Source organism: Thamnophis elegans, chromosome 2 (assembly GCF_009769535.1).
Source record: "Thamnophis elegans isolate rThaEle1 chromosome 2, rThaEle1.pri, whole genome shotgun sequence".
NCBI classification, from domain to species: domain Eukaryota; kingdom Metazoa; phylum Chordata; class Lepidosauria; order Squamata; family Colubridae; genus Thamnophis; species Thamnophis elegans.
The window spans coordinates 130340112-130361111 of NC_045542.1; the positions used below are offsets into that span (position 1 = coordinate 130340112).

Consider the following 21000-nt stretch of genomic DNA (forward strand, 5'->3'; position numbering starts at 1 on the left):
AAATGTTTCTATATCTAGTTACATGCATTAAAATACTTTTAAAAAAAGGAATTAAAATCAAATGTGAGAGATTTGCTTTGATACACATTTTTCTTGAGAAATATGTACAAGTAGCTCAGTGGCTAAGACACTGAGATTGTTGATCAGTTGTTCTGCGATTGGAATCCCTAGCGCCATGTAACGCAGTGAGCTCCCATTACTTGTCTCAGCTTCTGCAAACCTAGCAGTTCAAAAGCATGTAAAAATGCAAGTAGAAAAATAGGAACCACCTTTGGTGGGAAGGTAATAGTGTTCCGTGCGCCACCTAAGACCTAAATCCAACCCCCACATGAGTTATGTTGACTCCAATTTGCCTTGACAATTAGTAGATCAGATTCTGGTGTATAGGTACCATGAAAAGTAATATTTTTGAATTCTATTCTGGCTCCTGGTTTCTTGTGCCTGAGAAATAGGCTCCTTCTGATTGGTAAAATCATACGATAGCTGTTGAGATAGACACTGTGACAAGTTGCCCAATTAAAAAAGAGAGAATTCCAGGACAAAGAAGTATGGTACTAAGATATTTATAGGTCATACCTGCTCAGTTTGAATCCCATTTATTTGCCACTTGTGAATTTTATGATAGCACTAAAACCTTGGTTTTCTGATAGTTTATTGATAGCTTTTGTACTGTACAGAATAAAGCTAGTGGTCTAAGTGCTTTTCTTCTTCCCATCTGTGAAATAGACAATAATAACTACATTATTTGGCATACTCTAATGCTGAAATCGCACAATCACCTAAAATAAATGGATGATGAGCTGAAATAGCAAGTGCCCGGATTATGGATTTAAATATAGATTAAAAAGTAGTGGAATTTATAGGCAACCTTGTTTTACACCTTCATAAGTTGGGACTGCTTTTGATAAACATCCCTGAAGAATACATCTAATTCTCAAGGAGACTAGAGCCACATTTGAACGTATTCCCAGTATCCCAAAGGTGCTTTACCAAAAGCCAACTGGACTTTCTTGGGGTTTTTTTTCCTTGAAAATGTTCTGCTTCTCATCCAAGAAGCTTCTTCAGTTCTAACTGAATGGAAGGAATGTTTATAGGTACCTTACCATTCAGTTAGAATGGAATAAAACATTTTTAAGGGAAAAAACCCAAGAAAGTCCAGTTGCCTTTTGGAAAAGCAACTTTGGGATAACTATGACCTGGGTCATTGAGAATCTCCATAGACATTCCCAGGATAAGTATTGGAACATTAAGAGGGGGGAAAATGTAATGTAGAATTTTGCAAAAAGGATGTGGGAAAAGGAGCCTTAAGTCACCTTTTGAAATGATGGAGGAAAGTAGGCAGATCCATACATGATATTTGACAGGCACCACCTACACTAGACAATGCACCAGATGTTCATGCAGCTTAGTTCTTTCAGCTGAGTATCTCTGAAGTGCATTTTGACTATGAATTAACAGGAATAGGTGTCACAACAAAATGCTTTTTCACCTCAAAGAGATTTGAAATAGAAATGGCATGATGTTTTGACAAGTAGCCAAAACAATAACCAAAGGAATATTTAAGAGCCATGGTTAATATGCACTACAGCAGGCTACTTCTGCTGACTTCTGGGCTGCCAGCAGTTCGGCAATTCAATTCTCATTGGCTCAAGGTTGACTCAGCCTTCCATCCTTCCGAGGTGAGGACCCAGATTGTTGGGGGCACTATGCTGACTCTGTAAACTGCTTAGAGAGAGCTGTAAAGCCCTATGAAGCAGTATATAAGTCTAAGGCCTATTGCTAAGTTCTACTTAAAAAGAAAAAAAAATGTAACCCAGCAATTTTGAATAGGTTTCTTAAATAGTCTAAGGTCCTCTCCAACCAGGTGTTTTTCAGATGCGCTAAATTCTCAGCCAGGAGAAAAGCAATTGCAGCCCCATCATGACAGTGAATATCAGGAAATTTTCTAATATCAAAGTCCAGACTATATATACCTTAATTATTCTCTGTTCCACAAACATGGGGATGATTAATATTATAATTGACAGGTTAGCTGATCAGCTATAAAAATAACTTTCCATGGCAAGGTTAAAATGAATCTGGACATTCCAAAGTTATTAAGGCTTTTATCTGTTATCTATGAATGGATACACCTACTTTACCTTTTAATGCTGCATTCTTCTTGAGCCATAAACAAAGCCAAGCCAAAGCAGCTTAAACATATTCACCTCAACAGAGCAAGAGATGCTTTAATTCATCCTTTCAATGTTTGCATGGGTGCTGTTGAAAAGGAAACTGACTTAGACATTTTAGAAGCTGCCAGCAGAAGAAAAGAAAAGGTTCCTCATCAACACCAGCCTTGTTGAATAAGGTTTAGCCCAACCATCATTATTGTACATCACAGGGATGTAGAAAGGTTCCAAAATCAAAGTTTGTCCATTAGAGATGCATTTATCTTTATAAGGATGCGAAGATCAGGGGAGGATGTTTATTTCACAAATAGTTTTCAGTGAAAGGAAAACCGTGTCCTTACTTGTCTTTTTTTTCTGGTTTTGTTGTCTCCCTTCACAGGTAAATGGAAAAGATTTGTCCAAGGCAACTCACGATCAAGCCGTAGAAGCCTTTAAAACAGCTAAAGATCCCATTGTAGTGCAAGTCCTGAGGAGAACGCCACGCACCAAGATCTTCAGTCCTTCTCATGAGTGTCTCTTGGTAGACATAGGCACGCAGACTGAGATCACCTTTGAACATATCATGGCTCTAACCAAAATGGGATCACCTACCCCACCAGTCCTGGATCCATATCTCTTACCTGAGGAGTAAGTACTATGTTCTGTAATGCTGGGGTTTCAGCTAATGCTATGGGCGCTCTTAGTCACCAAAAACAAGTTACTAAACACAGAAGGGCTCAATCCCGTACATTGTTGTCCTCAGCAGCTGAAATGCTAATATCTAATTCTATTCAGCCCCCTCTAACTGAACAATCTTGTATGTATGGGTAATATGTAAGCCAGGAATCATCTCACACCCCTAAAAGCAATTTCAGATTGCATCTGATGAAATTCAACAACATGATTTTCCATTCAAAACACACCATACAGGCAGACCCAAAAGAGTGGAAAACATGAGTTTATCTGTTAAACTATTTTACCCTTTAAATCTGCACTCTTCATAAACAAAAACCCTGAATCCTTATGACATCACACCCACTAGACATGTTAGTGCATTCCTCTGCAAATTTGGGGTCCATTCATTTGGCTTACTAGATGGAAAGAAAGAATCACATTTCTTCATCTGCTTAAATCCTTCAGTTTGGCAATCCAGGTCAGCTATCTGGGTATCTAAACTCTAAACCACAGTCTGCCCAGTAGCAAGCCAACTAAAAAAATAATATATCATAGTCATGTCCATATTTGTATGGAACTTTAAGCCAATGTCTCTGTGAGGACCTGTAAATGAGAGACAATCATTCTCTGAGTAAACAGTTCAGAATGTTCCAGGTGTAAAGGTAGAAATGGGTGGAAATATTTCTGCCACTTTTCCAGTAAGCCAAAATAACTACAAAAACCATAGGAATGAATGTTGAATTACCAAGTAATACTTTTCTATTTGGACAAATTTGTTCTTGAAGATGTTCTTATTTCATATAAGGATTTTTAAAGAGCTATTTCTATGAAATCTTCAGGGAGAAACTATATAGAAGGATTTATAGTAAAATATTTCTCCTTGAATGTGTGTGTGTGTGTGTGTTGTGTTGTGTATGTATGTATATGTATATGTATATGTGTGTATAATGTGTGTATGTATGTGTATATATATATATATATATATATATATATATATATATATATATATATATATATATATATTTATTATATATATATATATATATATATATATATATATATATATATATATATATATATATATATATATATATATATATATATATATATATATATATATATATATATGCTATATTTATGCTGATAAATAAATAAAGGGAGACTAGTATAGATCTATTTCAAGCTATTTAGCTCTCATCAGCTAGCCATACCCTTACTGGGATTTGAACCTGGGCTATATTGCACACTAGGCATACTAGGCAGAGATTTTAGCCATTAGGCCACAGGCTCTTATCCGTTTATCAGCGAAGCCAGGGTGAAAGGTATCTATTAGATTTTTTTTTTTTGTACTTTTGCTTTTTTTTTTTTTTTTTTTTAACATGTATAAAATATTTTATTCAATTTTCACATTCCATTTGCAATCATTTATATACAGGGTATTTACTATAAGAAAAGAAAAAAAAAGAAAAGGGGAATAAAACGAACAAATAAAAAGGAAACACAACTCATCATTCACAACCCCACCTAACCCTTGCATCCTCCATACACCCCATCTACCCCCTCCAACTTTCCTTTCTCCCTCTAACACTCCCCTCCTACTTCCCTTTCCCCTCAAACCTTCCTTCTCCCCTTACTCCCCAGACACCCTCCTTACATACTCCTTACATTCCCCTTACTCCTTCCTTACTCCTCCCTCTTCCTTCCCTCTACCTCCCTCCTTGGTGTATGCCTTTATTCGAGTGTTGTTTGATCTGATAAAAGTAAAGTGAACCAAGGAAAATAATAATAATAATAATAAAAAAAAAGAACCACCGTATATAAATACATTCTTGTTCTTATTAAAACTATATTAACACCCCCCACCCCACCCCCCACAATCCCCATCCCTAATCCTCCCGACTTCCCAGGGCCCACACCTGGCACTACCTTCTATCTAAAATATCTTGTATACATATGGATTAAAAAATAAAAGTAATATATCAAAAAAAAAAAAAAAAGAAAAGCAGAGAAAGAAAAAAAAAAAAAAGGAAAAAAAGAAAGAGAAAAGAGAAAAAAGAAAAAAAAAGAAACCACTCTTTGTGTTGATCTCAGCCCCCCATCTTTATCTATGCTTAAATAGTATAAATCATTCTATCTATATTTTATTCTCATCTCTTACTTCTTTGCTATTTACCCCGACCTTCTGTAGGCTCTCCCGTTCCCTTCCTAAACCTTATGATCCCTTCCAATAAGATTTAAGCAACGTGGTTCATGCCATATATTCAAATATAACTTTACAGACAAGTAATCAAACTTTCCCTTCTAGTAAAATTTAAACAACGTAAGTGATCTTTCTTTACCCCCTTTTCAAACAGTAATTCAAAATAATCTAACCAGATTTCCCCTTCTTAGTAAAGTTAAGCAGCGTAGATCAGATATTACTTTACACAGGAATCAATTTCTATCTTAAGATAATTCCAACCGACTTCCCCTTCTAATAGAATTTAAATAACTTAGTTCATTCCACATGTATTTTACCCTCATCCCCCACTTGTCTGATATTTACCACTATCAAATTTATACTACCATTTGTTTAAAATATAACTCAGAGCGATTTGTAGCATAAATCATTCCACATATTCCAATAATACTTTCAGCAAGAATCAGTTAACCTTCTATTTTAAGGTAGTCGCTTCTAACAAAGTTTAAACAACATAAATCATTCCGCATTCTTTTACAGTTATCTTAAAATAATCCCAAGCGGCTTCTTATTCTAATAAGCTTTAAACAACATAAATTTTGCCCTCTTCCCTTGCTTGTCTGGTATTTACCTCAAATAACGTAGTTCATTCCACATGCATTTTACCCTCATCTCTTGCTTGTCTAATATTTACCACTATCAAATTTATACTAGCGTTTATTTGAAATGTAACTCAAAACTATTACAACCAACTTTCCCTTCAAATAAAAGTTAAATAGCATGGATCATATTCAAATAATACTTTCAGCAGGAGTCAGTTAACCTTCTATTTTAAAATAGTCCCATCTAACAAAGTTTAAACAACATAAATCATTCCGCATTCTTTTAACCACTATCAAATTTATGCTAACGTTACTTTAGAATCTAGCTCAAAGTAGTTTCACCCAGCTTTCCCTTCTGATAAAAATTAGTCCACTTTTTCTACCGGAGAGAGGTCTCAAACCCCCATTCAGTCCTCAACTTTAGGAAGTCTTTTGAAGTATCTAAATTCTCGATCTGCGTTCTTCTGCTTCTCCGAGGGAGGAGGGGCTACCCCCTCCATCTTGCAGCCGCATGGCCAGCCGTTTGCTTTCTCCTTCCGCTTGTCTCTCCTCTCTTCCAAGCGCATCAGGAAGTCCCGCCTTCAGAATCCTACAATAGAAATCTTGAGCCTCTGAAACAGAATTAAGATGAAATCTTTGATTCTCAAATGTAACCGTGATGCCGGCAGGGGCCTCCCATCTGTATCGAATCTGTTGACTCCTAAGCTCTTTAGTTAAAAAGGTGTAGTCCCTTCTTGCTTTCAACATCTGGGAAGGTATATTTTTGAAGACAATCACGTCCTGGTCATCAACTCGGAGACTGTTATTATGAAACTTTTGCACAATCGCGTTTCTAGATTCTTTGGTAGAGAAATGTATAATTATATCCCTCGGGAGCTGTCGCTGTTCCGCTGTCAATGAGTTCTGGCGATAGATTTTCCGAATCTGCCAATCAAAGTTAAGTCCCGGGCTTCCCAGCGCATGGCTGAAGGCTTCAGCAAAGGTCTGTTTCAAATTCTCTTGCTCCTTTTCACGGAATCCTCTGACTCTTATTGAAAATGCCTTCCTATCAAAATTTAGCATCATAAGCTGTTCTTCGTTATTTCTAATTTTTTCTTGTAAAATTTGAATATTGGTAGTCAAATCAAAATTAGCCTTCTCCAGACTTTCCAATTTGTTCTCTATTTCAGCAGAGTAATCCGACAGGGCAGACACGGCTGCAAACGTATTCGCCTTCATTTGATTAACTTTAGATTTTAGATCATCATAAAGTTGCAATACAAATTCCTTAAGTTCTTGCTTAAAGGCATCAAAAATTTTAAAGAGATATTCCTGTGTTAAAACTTCTCCAGTAGAGGGCGTAGGAGACAAAAGCTGTATTTCCAAAAAAGATTCTTTAAATTCTTTAGACACATTTGTAGCAAGACGCTTCTTTGATCTGGGTGCCATAATAAATAAACAAGTAAGCAGCGCTTCGCTCCCCTCTATTTCCAAAGAAAAAGAGTTTATTTTGTTAAGGAGCGGTCTGCAGGAAGATAAGCCCGGCTAAGTACATCCAGTAATCATCCACGGAGAGAAATCGCCATTTTGAAGTCTATTTAAACAAAGAAGTCTTTAAGACGAATGGTGCTGGTATTTAAGATAGTAATAAAAGCATAAATCTCACAGGGGTGGTACCCTCCCGTATCAAATCTAGCTTGAAAAAAACTTTGTTTTGTCCTGGGGGGGGCTAGCCTGTCTGGGGCTGCCAAAAAAAAAAAAAAGGCAGCTGAGAAGAACTGGCCGGAGATAAAAGCTCCGCTTCGGCTGGATCTAATCTCTTCCACAGCCAAAAAAAGAAAAAGGCTGTGGCTTACGAATAGACCCTAGTCTACGGAGCTACCCTCCCTGCCCCTTTCTTAGCCAAAAAGGGGTGCTATCTATGATGTTATTTAGATATACAGACCAGATCTCTGAGGAGCTCGGTGGAGCCCTCCTCGGCAACAGGCCACGCCCCCAGGAAGTCCTATTAGATTTTTTTTTTACAACCCCTGGTAAGCCCCAATTATGGGAGGAAGCTAACTGCTTCCATCATCTGTCATCATCTGTATATATATATATGATTACATTTTTATTAAAATAATTTTTATTCCAAATATTCATTTTTCACTGTAACACTCAATGAAATTAGGAATGGCCAATTAGGTTATCATTAGTAATTGAACTTTTAAATGAAAGCAAAATCACAGCAACTCAGAAATAGCAGTAGCAGCTTATAATTGAACCATCCAAATTAATTTAAAAGACTGAGTAATTAAAAGCCTCAAGAACATTTTCTTTGCTTGGCAATTGAAACTAGAGCAAAAGAAGGGCCAACTAACCTTTCACTGGGTGCAATTACTGAAAGAAACAACAGCAAAGATACATCCTTTTGGGGCAATGTCACAATGGAAACTGATCAATGGGAAAAACTATAGTGCTATCGGGTTCCCAGGATTACCTTCACACTATTAATTTGAAACCTCAATAATTCTACTACTGCAATAATTCTACTACTCACTACTACTTAACAATTTACCACTTCATGAGTAGGAAACATGCTGATTTTTGTTGTTGTTGTTAAAAACATGTTGCTAGCCGAAGCAGTATACTCACCTAGCTGTGTTTCCATAAACATAGCTAGAGTTTAATTACTACTAGCCCACAATGTGCAGAAACAATCTGGATGGCTACACAGTATTTCCTGCCATCTAGTGGTCATTTCTGTAGTCTAGATGTAGCAGGCCTAATGGCTTTGTGCCTAGATATAAGTAAAAGAGTAAGTATAATTTATTTATAAAAATATTTCAGTGCTGCTAAAGGTTTTATATGCATAAGTAAACAAAACTAAGGAAACCACCATCTATCTACTTGATAATTTTTAGCAGTTTTGTATTCACTGCTAAATAACCAGGTAAATGAACTCTACGTAAATCACTCATATTTTAGAACAGAGCTGGAGAACAATGGCCCTTTTAGGACATGTGAACTTCAATTCCCAGAATTCCTGAGCCAGCTGTAAAATCCACAGGTTTTTCCCCATCTCTGTTTTAGAACAAGGAATATCTCTCATTGAATATTAATAAACCCCCTAGGAACGGGTGAAGTCAACTTACCTTCACTACCGGTTGGCAAATGTGAGTGCGCACTCCATCAGGAGCTTCCCTGCATGCGCCGAGTGTCAAAAATGGGGTATGATGACATCCAGATGGGTGGGCGGAGCCTCCCACTGCCACTGCTACCAGTTCATCCGGATAGAATTAGCTGAATTGCACCACTGCCTCTAGGATACTTCATATAGTCTTGAACTCTAAATAAAAATGATACAAATCCCCCCTCCCCAAAAAATGTAAAGTGCTGCTTGTTTCCTGCCTTGTTCATGAGAGCTCCTACTAGGGAGGACCATAAAATAAATGGCAAGTGTACATCTGTCACATAGAATTTAGGATAATCTGTCTACAAGGTTTCAGTTACTCATATTGGAAGCTTTGTCTTCTTTTATCTGCAAGATATAAAGACCCTCTGTATTTGATGCAGAAATATTCCTAAGTTATCTTAGGCGAAGTAGCCAAGGGAATGGGATGGAATGCTTGTTTGTACCCATTAAGTACCCAACACCATTATAAGCGTCATTAAATTATTTTTCATCCCGGTAGGGAATGAAAATTTAGGAGGGGGAGATTTAAAATTGTTGGTTATCTCTCCTTTTTAGATCAGTACAGAGGTGGTATTCAGCAGGTTCTGGAGAACCGGTAGTGGAAATTTTGAGTAGTTTGGAGAACCGGTAAATACCACCTCTGGCTTGCCCTGTCCTCTTCTATTCTCTGCCTCCGAGTCCGAGCTGGGAGGAAATGGGGATTTTGCTGTAACCTTCCCCTGACACACCCACCAACCCATGCCACACCCACAGAACCAGTAGTAAAAAAAATTGAATCCTACCACTGGATCAGTATTACTATTTTAACTTCTAAGATCTTACTTTTAATACATAATTTTTAAGCATAAGTCATCCTGTGAGAAACAGGGAAAAAAATATAAAAACAACAGGTAATCCCTGGATCCAAAGACTTGCTAAATTTAGCTGGATTGTTTTATGATGATTTTAAATAAGAAAGAAATAATTATGTACTTCTTGCTTAGTCTCCCTTTTTTGTTCCCTTTGCTCCCTCTACCTCCAGAGTATACTACCAATAATTTCCTTTTCCTGTAGTTTGCAGATGATAAGAATGGTTGCTAAGGGCGGTTGCTAAGAAAATGTATTCTATACTTTCCCTTGATTTTTTCAATAGAAGCAGCCTTTATTTCTGCCTTTATTCAAATATAATCTAGAAACCGACACAACTATCTGTAAAATACAAATAAGGCACTATCATGTTGTCCTCTTGCTGGGTTCCTTTTGAGAAGTTAAAACAGTGGGTTACTGAAACAGTCTCCTAGATATGTGCACTCTCCCCTTTATTTGTTCCAATTCTTTAAACGTTATGGCAGGAAAATCTGTTTTCCACGTTTATGAAAGTTTTCTTCTTCTACTGCCAGAGATGAGGACTTTATTACCTCATTCCAAGTGGGCTTTAGTATTTCTTCTTTTGTTTATTCTCTTGTTGATGAAAAGCGACCATGTCATGCTTTTCTTCACTTTACATACCTGTGCAGATTTTCAGATAGCTCACATCATGGTCTCTCTAGCAACCTTCTTTTGTGAATTGTTTATTTACAGGTGAAACTCAAAAAATTAGAATATCGTGCAAAAGTTCATTTATTTCAGTAATGCAATTTAAAAGGTGAAACTAATATATGAGATAAGACTCATTACATGCAAAGTAAGATAGTTCAAGCTATGATTTGTCATAATTGTAATGATTATGGCATACAGCTCATGAAAACCCCAAATCCATCATCTCAGAAAATTAGAATATTACATGCAATCAATAAAACAAGGATTGCACATAGAACAATATCGGACAGCTGCTTCATTAAGTCCAGGGTCTATCGTATACCAGGAGATTTTGGAGCACTTCATGCTTCCTTCCACAGACGAGCTTTATGGGGATGCTGACTTCATTTTCCAGTAGGACTTGGTACCTGCCCACACTGCCAAAAGCACCAAAACCTGGTTCAATGACCGTGGGATTACTGTGCTTGATTGGCTAGCAAACCTACCTGACTTGAACCCCATAGAGAATCTATGGGACATTGCCAAGAGAAAGATGAGGGACATGAGACCAAACAATGCAGAAGAGCTGCATTGAAGCATCCTGGTCCTCCATAACCCCTCAGCGATGCCACAGGCTGACAGCTTCCATGCCACGCTGCATTGAGGCAGTAATTGCTGCAAAAGGGGCCCAAACCAAGTACTGAGTACATATGCATGCTTATACTTTTCAGAGGTCCGATATTGTTCTATGTACAATCCTTGTTTTATTGATTGCATGTAATATTCTAATTTTCTGAGATGGTGGATTTGGGGTTTTCATGAGTTGTATGCCATAATCATCACAATTATGACAAATCACGGCTTGAACTATCTTGCTTTGTATGTAATGAGTCTTATCTCATATATTAGTTTCACCTTTTAAATTGCATTACTTAAATAAATGAACTTTTGCACGATATTCTAATTTTTCGAGTTTCATCTGTATTTATTTCATCAAGCATGAATTAGATAACAGATAGGAGTATAAACATGATTATGAGTACATGAAATGAATATGAATGCAAGGGAATGTTAGGACAGGGACAGTAAGGTGCACGCTGGTGCACTTATACACGCCCCTTAAAGAATGGGGTGAGGTCGACAGTAGACAGTAAGGTTAAAGTTTTGGGGGTTTGGGGAATTGGAAATCATTCTTTCGTGATTTTCTTCCTTGGGTGAGTTTAGGAAGGTTGGAATATTATTTATTTATTTATTTAGAAATTTTATATAGCCATCTACTTGCTTACAGTGACTCTTACAGGCAATAAAACATAATTAAAGAGAGAAAACTTTTCTGCAATCTTCCAATATCACCACAAGCATAATAATTCTTCCAAGTGTTTTCTTCTTCTTTTGAAAAAAATAATAATTCAAAGTCTTTTTTAATCAAACTAAAGGATAGGTAGAAGTGACCGCCTTTTTTTTTCCTTATAGTTTCAGATCAGTTACCCACTTTCCCCTAATGATCTTTTCAATGGAAGGTTAGCCTGCTGCTGAACAGTCAACACACAATTTCCCATTGATTCTTCAAAAAAAAAAACAATAGCTATGCGAAGACACAAGGCATACTGCATCTTACAGTCCAAACCTCTCAGGACCAATGCACAGATGGAAAAGAAGGAGAGAGAAAATCCATCATCTTCAGTGACATCATTAATCACCAGCTTTTACCTCTCTATTTTTGGCAGCTTTTTTATTTTTTAAAAAAGGGGGGGTGGGAATGTGTCTCTAATCATCCAAGTTTGCCTCCTCAGCAGTACAATAGACCTATTCCCTTCTGATGGCAGTCTCATGCATGTTCCTCTTTTCTCCCATCTTATCATTCATGCAATATCTTTTCCAAGCTTTACCTCTCCTGAAGTTACGTATATCTTGCTTGACTGTGAATTGTCACTGTTACTGGTAGTGTATTCAAGTCCCTTGTGGAATAAATGCTATTCTATCAAGTGGCAGCAAGCCACACCTAGAGGGGGCCATTATAATATGATGCTGTTGCATTATATTAGGGAGGCAAGGCGGCTTTTATATTTGGTTGCTTTTTAGGGGGAGGGTCATTGTTTAATGTGCTAACAACCTCAGCACCATTGATCACAGGCAATGCATCAGTCTGGATGCATGCCTGACATATTAGTGATGATCTGTCATGTGACTGGAGGAGGATTAATATGCTAATTAGAAGCAGGAGAGATAACCTAAACTGTGCTTTATTTTCCCAGGCATTCATCAGGGCATGAATACTATGACCCCAATGTTTACATGGGAGGCATTCATCAAGACATGGACAGAGAGGACCTAGAATTAGAGGTATGAGTAATAACTTGAAGCAGTCATTTAGTATACAAATGTTTTAATATATTTTCACGTGCCGCCACCACCACTACTGCTGCAATCAAATTAGGCATTACATTATTCCAGCTTATTGAAAATATGCTTCTAAATAATCTATTTTGTTCAGCAGTTTGCAGTACAAAGAATAGGAAATTAGCGTTCATTTGCTTTGATATTCAGTTAATTAAATATTGCATAATTAAAGGATAAGAAGCCATGTTTTCAGCTGGTTTACAAGCACAGATTTTCCACTATGTATTATTTCACATAAGAAAAGACTGGTAATAAAATTTGAAAGCTGGAGCATTCATTTATAATGTTTCTGTGCATATATGGATTTTTCACTTGGAAATGTGTTAGCCCTCATCATTTCTGTAGGAAATGAAGAAAGTAAGGAAGTTGACCTTGGAAATATGCAAGGACTATTACCTAAGCAAGGGGGGTTGAAATATTTTTAAGCTGTGGGAAAAGATAATCTTCTGAAGTGGTTCAGTGTCAACTAGTCTAGAGAAGAAGTACATCCAAAAATATTAGCTCTAACTTTATTGTAAGGTTACATTAACAGAAACTTGAAAACCTAAAAGTACAAGTTTACCTCCTCTCCTTTACAGTCCAAGAAACTATGGAGACTGCTCCTGCTTCTGTAGGTTACACTGCCTCTTATCTAATCATTGTTTAGTCTGTGGATCTTCCTTTCTATCTCCCAGCATCATGCCCAGGGTTTGAGTGCCCATTGCACTCAAACACCCTGATTCACTTCAGTTTATTGGGAGACAAGAAGTAAAGTACAATCAGTCAGACTTGCAAGATCCTATTATTATAGTAAAGGCAAAGGTTCCCCTCGCACATATGTGCTGGTCGTTCCTGAATCTAGGGGGTGGTGCTCATCTCTGTTTCTAAGCCAAAGAGCCATTGCTATCCGAAGACGTCTCCATGGTCATGTGGCCGGCATGACTAGACATCAAAGGCGCATGGAACGTTGTTACCTTCCCAACAAAGGTGGTTCCCATTTTTTCTACTTGCATTTTACATGCTTTCGAACTGACAGAAGCTAGGACAAGTAACAGGAGCTCACTCCATTACGTGGCGCTAGGGATTCGAACCGCCGAACTGCTGACCTTTTTGATCAACAAGCTCAGCGTCTTAGCCACTGAGCCACCACGTCTACTATTATTATAACCAATCTCAATGAAAGTAATTCTAGCTTTACTGTACAGTTCATTTCTGGTCTGATCTACTTAATGCTGTTGAAATGGGCATGGAAAATGATAATGTAAATTCAGTGATGTTGAGTATTATTGTGGGAGTTGTCACAAACTGGTAGTCATGTTTTAATTGGTTATTCCCCATTATTCAAGTAAGAAAGGAATGCAAGGGAAACTCACCTCAGAAAATGCTGGAGTACATACATAGCTTCTTCTTTCAAGGAGGTGATATGAAAATCACATCAGAAAAAATACTACCTTGCTCCAAATTGGCAAAATCAGAGATCTTCTTTATCAGTTGAGAATTCCTGGAGGCTTGGCAGTCAGATGAACTAACCCTACATAAATAACATCTACATAACATGTTAAAAAAAGACTAATCAAAAAACTCAAAAGGAAACAAAGAAACACCTCTTCAGCAGCAATCAACACCCATATGAGCAGAGATTAATACCAAGATCAACACTAAACCATCAATCAAGAAGTAAACAATACCCCAATTAAGGAACTACCAATGCAAACACACAAGCTGACCCACAGCCTAATCAAGGAACCATCAAGAACACTCCCACTCACTCCCACTCCACTCTGCTTGGACTTCTGCAACAAAACCACCAAGCTTGGAGAATATCAAGGACTCCACAGTTGAACCTTGAGCTACAAATATTTTCTTCTATTGGTGCCAGAATATTTTGCCAAGAGCTCCAGCTATACTTCCGATTTCCAGATCTAGCAACTTGTGCAATTCATTGCTATTCCCATTATACAGCTGCAGAACAAGTTAAATAAGCAGCTGCTTTCACGAATGACCCTTTGTCTAATGCATATTACTTAGTTTAATTCAATTCATAGCATTTTACTTCAGGAAAGTTCTTAAGTTTCTATTTTTTTAAGCCCTCTAATGTGGCCAACTAAATATCATGGATGGGTTTGCTGATTAAAGGGAGTTTCTCATTTAAAGAGAATCTTTCTAAGCCCAGGAGACCAAGATCAATGGAAAGAGTCAGAGTGTTAAAAATGCTCAGGCAGTTCTAACCACATTGTTTGCTTATTGACTAATTTGTCTCAAATAGACCACTGGGCCACTTGCTTCATCGACTTAGCCAGGAATGTTGAAAAGAATGTAAAATATCAAACCAAACCACCTGGGTTCATTGCTCCATAAAACACCCTCTGACGTCCAGTCCATCATCTGGGCTTTTATGGCCTTCCTAATTCACAATTAATGACTTAACAGATATTGTCAACAAGTCCCTTGTGTAAATGACTATCGCTCCTGCTAGAATGCAGTGAAATGCACTAGAATCGCCTACCAATCTGTACAAGCTGATAGCAGTCACAAGTATTGAATAACTGCCAAGAACTGTCCATTAAAGACAACAGCAGCAAACGCAGCTCTGGGTTGAAAACCGAAGTCTAAAGTTGCTGGGAATTCAGTATGATATTCTATCACTGGTCTCAAAAAGTAAAACTTAAATCTTAAAAATAAAAAAAAGCAGGCACAAAAAACACCATGGCAATATGTATCGAGATCTCTTATTTTCAAACTTCAAAATGGCCAAAGTCAGAAAAAATATAAACAGTAGTGCTTTTTTCTATGAAATGTAGCATGACTACAAGTTAGTTGGGAAGTATTAAAATACATGGCCGCTTATGATGGATTTGGGGAAACAAAGGGCAGTAAGTAATGCTTAAGGATTGTTTCCAGTCACTTTTTTATAACTTACTAAAAGATACCATGATAGCAAATAGCAGCTAAACAAGGCTTGATTCTGCTTTACTGGAAGTAAACCCTAGAACATGTATTTTTAGCTTCATGTATAGAATATGATTCATTTAAAAACCTAGGACTGGAGAAAAATATATAAGAGTAGTAAAAGTGCATGTATGAATGGGGGCAAATGTTCCAAAATAATATTGCAGGATCCAATTGGGTCAAGCACCAGGACCTGAGGTTTAGTCTTCCAAGCTTTTGGATTCATGCTGAAACCCATCATCAGAGAACGTCTCATCAGAAGTCATCATTACCAAATCTTGGGCAATATTGCTCTGAAGTATCTTTTCTGTGAGATCTATTCCCTACCAATACATCTCAGATGGTAACCCTCGTTTCCATTCAAAAAGAGCTGGGTGCCTCCTGGATGTTTTAATATTGCATTTTATATTAGTTTTTAAGGGCATATCAAAAGCTTCTGAAATTACTTAGAGAAATACGATTCAGACAATAAAGGACTGGCTTTGTGGGACTCTAGACTCACAAGGTGTTAGATAGTTAAGCTCCCATCTATTATCTGCATCCCAAATCCCACCTGATCAGGAGGAAATGGGGATTTTGCAGTATCCTTCCCCTGCCATGCCCACCAAGCTATGCCCACCAAGCCACGCCCACAGAACAGGTAGTAAAAATATTTGAATCCCACCACTGCCTCACACCCAGCCATAACATGGCTGGATCACCAGAATGTCTGAACGAAGAAAAGGAAAAGCCTTTGAATTGTGATATAGATAAAATTCTTCAGGATATGTTGGATTACGAGAACAAATCGCTCAATACTAGCTAAAACAAGGCTGCTCACTGGAAATACTAACAATAAAGCTAAAACTTATTTTACACACATAATATAAAGGCAGGAGTCAATAAAAAACTCTGATGCTTGAAAAAAAAGTCAAAGGCAATCATAAAAGAAACTGACAGAAGACAAGGCCTTTAGATACTATTGCTGATGACACAAGCATAAGGTCAGAGGAACACAAAGAATCAGTTACTGACAGGAGTTATTCTTAAGTATTGCCATCCATGCTTTCCTTACTGCCATTTGTATCTTCAGCTCCTGCTACAATTTTTGGTTATTATAAGCAAGATTCAAAATATTAACTAAGAGCAGAGGGTCAGGGAGATATTTGGTAATCTGGATCTGATCTGTGAGTACCTTGATTAAGAGTGCCTAATTGTATCCAACTAAGATTTCTTTTAGTGATAACTAGACATTATATATTTATTACTTCAATTGTGTTGTTGTGGCCAAACATAGTATAATACTCACTCCCAAGGCTGTAGAACCTTGGGTCTTGGGATGAGAGTTTGTTCAGAGGTATTAAATATCCTGGGTAAAGAGCATTTTCAAACTTCCACCATAACTCTCATTCCCCAGAAGGATTACAATGCTGTTCACCCTCATCAGTCCCTCCCAATGACCTTCCACCCCCATCCCAAAAGCTCTTCACTACCACAGTACAGAACTATATTCAAAACCACAATTTACTAGATTATTTTGAGAGAATACAGCCCCTGAGATAATCCATTCATTTTAGCAGCCTCTTCTGTAAATATGCCACATTGAGTCTCCCCCCACTGCCCTCCAAATTCCCATAGGAGAAAGAAGGGCACTGAGAACCCCTGATGCCCACTCTTGTATCTCACCCAGGTTATAAATCATCAGGCCAGGTATCAAACCCAAAGATGCGCAGAATGTTCACATAGAAAGAAACTCCAAGAGTTTCATAGATTTATTCCATCCAAGCCCATGTCCCAGATTATGTCCTTATTCCAAATGGTGTAAAAATGTCCAACCGTTGGGAATCTCATACATCAAGTCCACCCCTAGATCAATTCAATATTTCAGAGAGTCTTCACAGATAAGGAATTTGCAACTCAGAACCAATCCATTGACATTATCTATCCTATCTACTTACTAACATAGCTAATTTGGATTTATATGCTGCTCAAATCCATGAAGATTCAAAATTGTTCTCTCTAGTAACAGGATTAAAACAGTGCATCCAAATAATAATAGTAATCCACCATCAAACATCAGCATATGCCTATCCCAGATCCTTGTGAGGGATTCGATAGGTGGATAAAAATGCCAAATCCAGTCTGAACATCTGGCTGACTCTGTGATTAATCACAAAAACAACAATAATAATAATAATATGAAACAAATTATAGTTGCAATACTTTTTTGCCAAAAGATTGTCATTCCAAGCCTAGACCTTGATACATTTCCATAAGGTTAAAAGAGAAGAAACTAGTCAAATATCAATTAATTGAATCAACTAAATATAAATGCACATTTAAATATATTGGGCAATGTAATGTTTTTTTACTGAACTAATTGTGAGTGGTTCTTACCCAAGTTTATTTCATATAAATACTGTGGCAATTAGACCCATTATGACCTGTTATGTGCCTGTTCAGGATATCAGTCTGTGAGCCAGTAGCAATGTTACAGGATTAATTTCATGGAACTTACTACATAGGTACTGTATTTGCTGCACATCTAACAGCTTCACAAAGTTGTTTTCTAAAGCCAGGAATGTGCCCCCTGGGAATATAGATGAGTTCATCTGTTTAGATTAACACTTCCAGGCATATCTATCCATTATCATGCATGCTTTAAATTTTTGCTACAGAAAACACCACTATAAGCCCAGCAAGGATATTCTTTTTTTAATTGTGAGGGTCTTTATTAAAAGACTTCTTAATAACAAAAGATGCTTACAAATGAAGGGAATCTTCTAAGCTCAATACCTTAAAACCTCCAGAGAGCACTTCATTTCCAATAAAAAGTGATCCTTTGTGTCATTTTCAAAAGAACAACTCTGTTTTATAAAGTTTAAAACTGGCCTTAGCAAGGATTGTCTGAAATAACATTCAATAAATTTCTGAGGACAAATTTCCCTTTGTGCAGACAGATGTTCATTCATTATTATCTTTTATTTTGGAATTTTACTGTTATGGGCATCTATAGGCATAATAATTTATAAGACATTACTATATCCTTGTCTAACAATCTGTAGTGTTTGTACATCATCAAGATTCATGCCATTAGCTTTCCTTATGCAATTGTTTTTCAAATTCAGGATTTTATATTGGTATATTGTTGGTTGTATAAGAATTATATAACACAAGAATAATCTATGTCTCAAACGTATGTCAATGGTCATTCCTGGCTCTTAAAATGTGCATTTTCTTTAGAAAATACCAAAAAAAAACCTCCCAAAAAACATATTCCTGTTAGTGTACATTTTCCAGTCATTCCACTGAGCCTACAAAAGTTTCTATTATAGTCTAAAAATGCAGTCTAGGAAGCTGTTTTACACAGTGCCATGCCATTAATCTATGCTATTCTTTCTTGAATATATTTTTTATAGATATTAGACTATCAATCCCTTTATTCTTAGCTAGGGACATTTCATACAAAAGTCTTTTCTAGACTTTTTAGTGTGCAAAGGAGGATTTCTGGCTCAGAGCTAAATTCTTTATGTCAAAATATGCAATAGAATAAATCCTCCACTTTGTCATATCAAATTGTTTTGTTCGCTTGATGGACGGTAACCATATGGCTCCATTAAAGGAATGAGATTTACCCTTTTTTATCCTTGCTGCAGAGTTTGGGGAAGGGGGGGGAAGCCGAATATGATTTACTTCACCCACCCCTTACTCCTCTGGATATTTATTTAATTCACTATCTGTATGGCTGCCGAATGTATGAATTGTAATACAGGGTAGCTAACAAGGATTAAAAGCATAGAACAGAAATAAAGAATAAATATAAAAACCCACAAAACCACAATGTAATACGGCAGAGCTTAAACTGCAATCATATCTGCATTCCAAAAGTCATTATAAGTGGGTCCTTGAAAACCAGTTTTTAATTTTATTTTATTTCATTTTTACTCTATGGGCTTTATTTCAGGAAAAAAAACGGAAAATCTAGATGGTGTTTTGCTTAAAAGAAAGAGAATAACTTGCTGTACATTAGTAGCGTTGATAACCATCAACTCTTGAAGGTTTATGATTAGATTATAACTTTTCCAAAATGCAAACAACTAGGAAACAGCTGTTATTCTTTCTCTATATACCAAATTATCATATTTAGAGTAGCATCAAATTCCAGTTATTTCTGCTTCTAACTAGAGCTGAAGCAATTGTACTCAAGGGTAAATCTGCATATAATTATTCATAAAAATCCAGATATTAAACACCTGTTCAGAATTTGTCCTGAAGGTGTTTTTTTTTCCTTGTCTAAGCTCTTTTTGTCCAAGCACCATTTCTTCAGATACCTTTTAAAATTTAATTTTGATGATTTACCCCCAGCATCGACAATCAAAAGTGCACAGTAGGGAATGAGGAAGTGATGTGGGGTGAACTTACCTCATACAGAAAAAGAACAAGTGATCAGTTGAGATACAGGAGTATGAAAATATTCAAACCATTAACATCTGAAATATGAAACTTGGTCTCAGGCCTAAAACACATTCCCTAAATTAATTTACATTAGTGTGATCATCAGTGTGAATGTGATATTCCAGATAACATAAATAGAGCAAACCAAAGAACTGACAATTAAGTTTTTTAATGATAGCCCTGTGTGTTTCTGAATCTTTGCCTCTACCAAGCAACTGCTAGTTTTTATAGGAGTCCCATGTATATTACATAGACTCCCTTTCCCATTTCTTTCCGTGGAAAGATCCTTTCCTAAACTTGATCTTACAGTGTTTGGATAGAAGCCCAGAGTCATTCTGAGAGCTGCATGCATGCTTCCACCTCTGCATGTAGCTTTTGTTCCCTCTTTGTCAATTTTTAACCTGATAGGTTAAACTTAGGAGAAAATGAACATTTCAGAAATATCATATGTACTTCATATATTTTCTCCCATCCAGAATGCTCGCACCAGGATTTCTGCATAAATCACATTGTACATATCTTAGCTGTACATTCCATTCGTGAGTACAGCTTTTCTCAATCTTTTTCCTTCGGAGAAATCCTTGAAATAATTTCCAGATCTTGGGAAATCTCTGCATAAACATTACAAACATTTTGCACAATTTATGTTTACCTTGTGTTTCCAAGTTTTACAATGTTTATAACATCAGAAAAGTGGCAGACTCGCACTGAGTTGTGGCACATAAAAATTCACACCGCTGTGAATACTAGCCTTGCATGGCTAGTACTCAAACAAAATATGTTTTGTTTTTCCTAATCATGACATAACAACGTATCATGGAACACTTGTTGAGAAAGGCTACTATGCTATATCACAGTACATAATGCACAGTGATTAAACATAATGTAGAGTCCTTGGAACTCTCTGAATGGATCTAGAAGAACTTGCCATGGCCAATTCGCCACAGCCAACTAGCCACGGCCAACTCATCACTGCTTATG

General features: G+C 36.9%; 1 protein-coding gene across 1 annotated transcript in view; it reads left to right on the forward strand.

Annotated features, from left to right (window-relative positions):
• The window catches only part of PDZRN3 (PDZ domain containing ring finger 3), a 219060-nt gene that overhangs the window by 179961 nt on the left and 18099 nt on the right, over window positions 1-21000 (forward strand). The window contains exons 4-5 of the mRNA XM_032212346.1: window positions 2551-2798; window positions 12513-12600. Of these exons, the coding sequence (XP_032068237.1) occupies window positions 2551-2798; window positions 12513-12600 (336 nt within the window). The remainder of the gene's footprint in view (window positions 1-2550; window positions 2799-12512; window positions 12601-21000) is intronic.